Source organism: Gastrolobium bilobum, unplaced genomic scaffold (assembly GCF_033153095.1).
Source record: "Gastrolobium bilobum isolate Gb01-03AN ecotype WA unplaced genomic scaffold, APGP_CSIRO_Gbil_v1 utg14547, whole genome shotgun sequence".
Taxonomy (NCBI): Eukaryota; Viridiplantae; Streptophyta; class Magnoliopsida; order Fabales; family Fabaceae; genus Gastrolobium; species Gastrolobium bilobum.
Genome location: NW_026897137.1, coordinates 20,807 through 23,936, shown reverse-complemented (window position 1 = coordinate 23,936; position 3,130 = coordinate 20,807). Strand labels below are relative to the sequence as shown.

At 38.8% G+C, this 3,130-nt stretch overlaps 1 protein-coding gene across 1 annotated transcript; it reads right to left on the bottom strand.

The window, feature by feature from the left end:
• Nucleotides 1-1,865: 1,865 nt before the first annotated feature.
• On the bottom strand, nucleotides 1,866-2,687 carry LOC133304439 (uncharacterized). The gene is made up of 2 exons (XM_061504479.1): nucleotides 2,176-2,687; nucleotides 1,866-2,061 (listed from the first exon to the last, which is right to left on the bottom strand). The coding sequence occupies exons 1-2, from the start codon at nucleotides 2,685-2,687 to the stop codon at nucleotides 1,866-1,868; spliced, it is 708 nt and encodes a 235-aa protein (XP_061360463.1).
• Between the last annotated feature and the right edge of the window lie 443 nt (nucleotides 2,688-3,130).

The window sequence follows — 3,130 nt, the reverse complement described above, 5'->3', positions numbered from 1 at the left end:
ATAAAGGAGAAGTGTTGTCACTTAACTATAGCTACAACTATACAAAATTAAACTACAAGCTAACTAATACTAAGTGATCTCTCCTTAAGGAATTCGCTCCCTTCGAAATTCGATGATGTCTTCGTGTTTGGGACGTCCTATTTATAGGCAGAAGAGTGAGTGACAATCTTGTAAAATTCCTTGGAGTTGATTTCTTGACTGTATGGGCGGGGCGGTGGCAACAGTGTTTGGAAGCTTGCAACTTGCTGGATGGGACAATTTTTGTTGAGATTTTCCATTTCTTGCAATCACCCATGTCTTGCCTTCTTCTCAGCCAATGATAACTCTTTATTCCCTACTGTACATGTTTCTTCGTGCTTAATTGATGCACTGCCTCTGCTTTACGGAAACTTCATTTTAAAGTTTTCTGCAAAGTGATCAGAAGCATTAAATGAGTGGAGCAGTTGCAATAAATGCTCTCAATCCGTTCCCCTTTTAATATTTTTTCCAAAGGGTTTCGTCATCATCCATTCCCCCACTGTGTTTTTGTCACAAAGATGTAAAACAAGTGATTTTCATGCTGAAGTTGCTCATCAGATGAGGGAACATATGGTATTTTGCCATCAAAATGGGCTTAGATGGGAACAAATTTACGTCCCATCAAACACCCCAAAACTAAACTGTTGGTTGTCCTCAAAAAACTCAGAAATAATGGTTTAGGCTGCTCAATTTCAAAGAATAGCTCAACATCAAAAACTTGTGCCAGTGAGCAATCATAATCTATTAAAAAAATGAAGTACTTTCCACAGTTGTCAAGTAGAAAGAATTTGTTCCAAGGTAAGTGAAGGTTGTTGATCTTCTGTCTCACTATCACTCTGGGCTTGGTGTTTCTTTGTCCGATCCTAGATGTGATTCTTCAGAACTTGCCTTTCTGCTGCTTTCCTATGAAGTGCAGATGTCTTCCCTTCCAAGGATCTTTTGAGAGGAAGGTTTATGGGGGTGTGGAAGAATGGTGTTCAGACTTATAGGGCCACGAAACGTTCATTTCTGTGCTTTTGAACTGGACTTTTCCTGGTTGAGGGAACACCTTGTCTTTTTGTACCTTTTCTTTCCTTGAAGGAAGGTTTTCTGGTATATTTTTCTGAATTCTTTTGAATGGCTGTTCCCGTATTCTTTGTTTTCCTTCTTCTGTCCTTTTGTTCATTTTGGATCTGTTCCTTGCCCCTTTTTGGTTGACTGGTGATGTGTTGGTGATTATTGATGGAATTGAAGTGTTTGTTTGAATGGAAAGGAGTGAGTGTTTGGTTGGTTGATCCTTGTTAGTGAAATCCATCTGTTCTTCAGTAGTTCTCACAACATAAAGGCAAGTTTAGAAGTTTCGTTGTGGTTACACCTCAGGAACGCTCTCATTAGTAAGTGTTTGGCCTTTTTTTTCGTTCCTTACCAGCTTTAGTTCACACAGATCAGCATCCCACAAAAATCTGAAGATTAAATTCTCTCCATTTTTCCTATTTCAAGTATTCAAAGAAAGAATAAGAATGATTAATCATTGACTTTGTGTTTCATGTCATTGGCTATTCAAAATTGTACAACCATAATACTATAACTAAAATGTATGTACCAAGCAGTTTGAACAAAAAGATTTTGCATATTTTTTTTTGGGATTGTGTGGTTAGTGAACCACCCCAAAACTACGTTCCTGGAACGGAACGTATGTTATTTGGACTTTGGAGTTGAACACCAAATGTTCCCTCCATTTGGGAGCTATGTGGTTAAGGTTAACCACCCCAAAACTTTGCTTTTTGTTAGAGAGCAAATGCATCCACTGGGTTGCCTCCCAGTCAGCGCTTAGTTTAATGTCTTTAGCTAGACATGGTACTTACCTTTCAGCTGGACTCAGAAAGAGGGATACTCTCCTCTTTTTCATTGAAGGTTTCATCAGTGTATAGCTTCAACCTGTGCCCATTAACTTTGAAAGAACGGCCACGTTCAGATCCTTGAATCTCAAAAGCTCCATTCCCTGCATCATTTATAATTTGGTATGACCCAGTCCATCTTGATTTGAGTTTTCCTGGGAACAGTCTGAGTTTGGAATTGAAAAGCAACACTTTCTGGCCAATTTTTAGATCTATGTTCCTGATCCTTTTATCGTGCCACTTCTTCATTTTTTCTTTTTATAACTTTTGATTCTCATACGTGTTCCCTCTGAATTCTTCTAACTCTTCAAGTTGTAGCAGTCTCTTTTCTCCTGCTGCCTTCTCATCCGTGTTGAGAGCATAAACTGCCCAGTACGCTTTGTGTTCTAGTTCGAGAGGAAGGTGGCATGCTTTGCCAAATATTATTATATATGGGGAACATTCAAAGGGTGTTCTGTAAGCCCATAATGCTTCATCTAACTTGAGAGACCAGTCTCTTCGAGAAGGGTAGACTACCTTCTCCAAAATCCTCTTAACCTCTCGGTTAGAGACTTTAATGAGACCACTGGTCTGTGGATGATATGGGGTTGCAACCTTGTGTTTAACTCCATATTTTTCCAACAATCTCTCAAGTTGGCGGTTAATGAAATGTTTCCCATCATCGCTGATGAGACAACGAGGGGTCCCATATTTGGTTAAAATGTTTTTCTTTAGAAATTTTATAACCACCTTAGCATCATTAGTGGGTAAAGCTACCGCTTCCACCCACTTGTTTACATAATCAACAACCATTAATATGAATTTGTTCCCACAAGAAGGAGGAAAAGGTCCCATAAAATCAATGCCTCAAACATCAAATAATTCAACTTCTAAAATGGGATTAAGGGGCATTTCATTTTGTTTGGTTAAGTTACCTTCCCTTTGACATTTATCACATTGTTTAGCATATTGAAGTGCGTCTTTAAAAAGGAAAGGCCAGTAAAAACCTGATTGAAGAACCTTGGATGCAGTCCTTATTCCACCCAAATGGCTTCCGTATGGGGATGAATGACAGTGTAGAAGGATTTGGGGTTGTTCCTCTTCTGGAACATATCTCCTTATCATATGATCTACGCATCTTTTGAATAATAATGGTTCATCCCAGAGATAGTTCCTGCAATCATGAAAAAATTTCTTCTTCTGCATCCTGTTTGCTTCATATGGTTCCAGTCCTGTTGCAAGGGAGTTGGCTATAT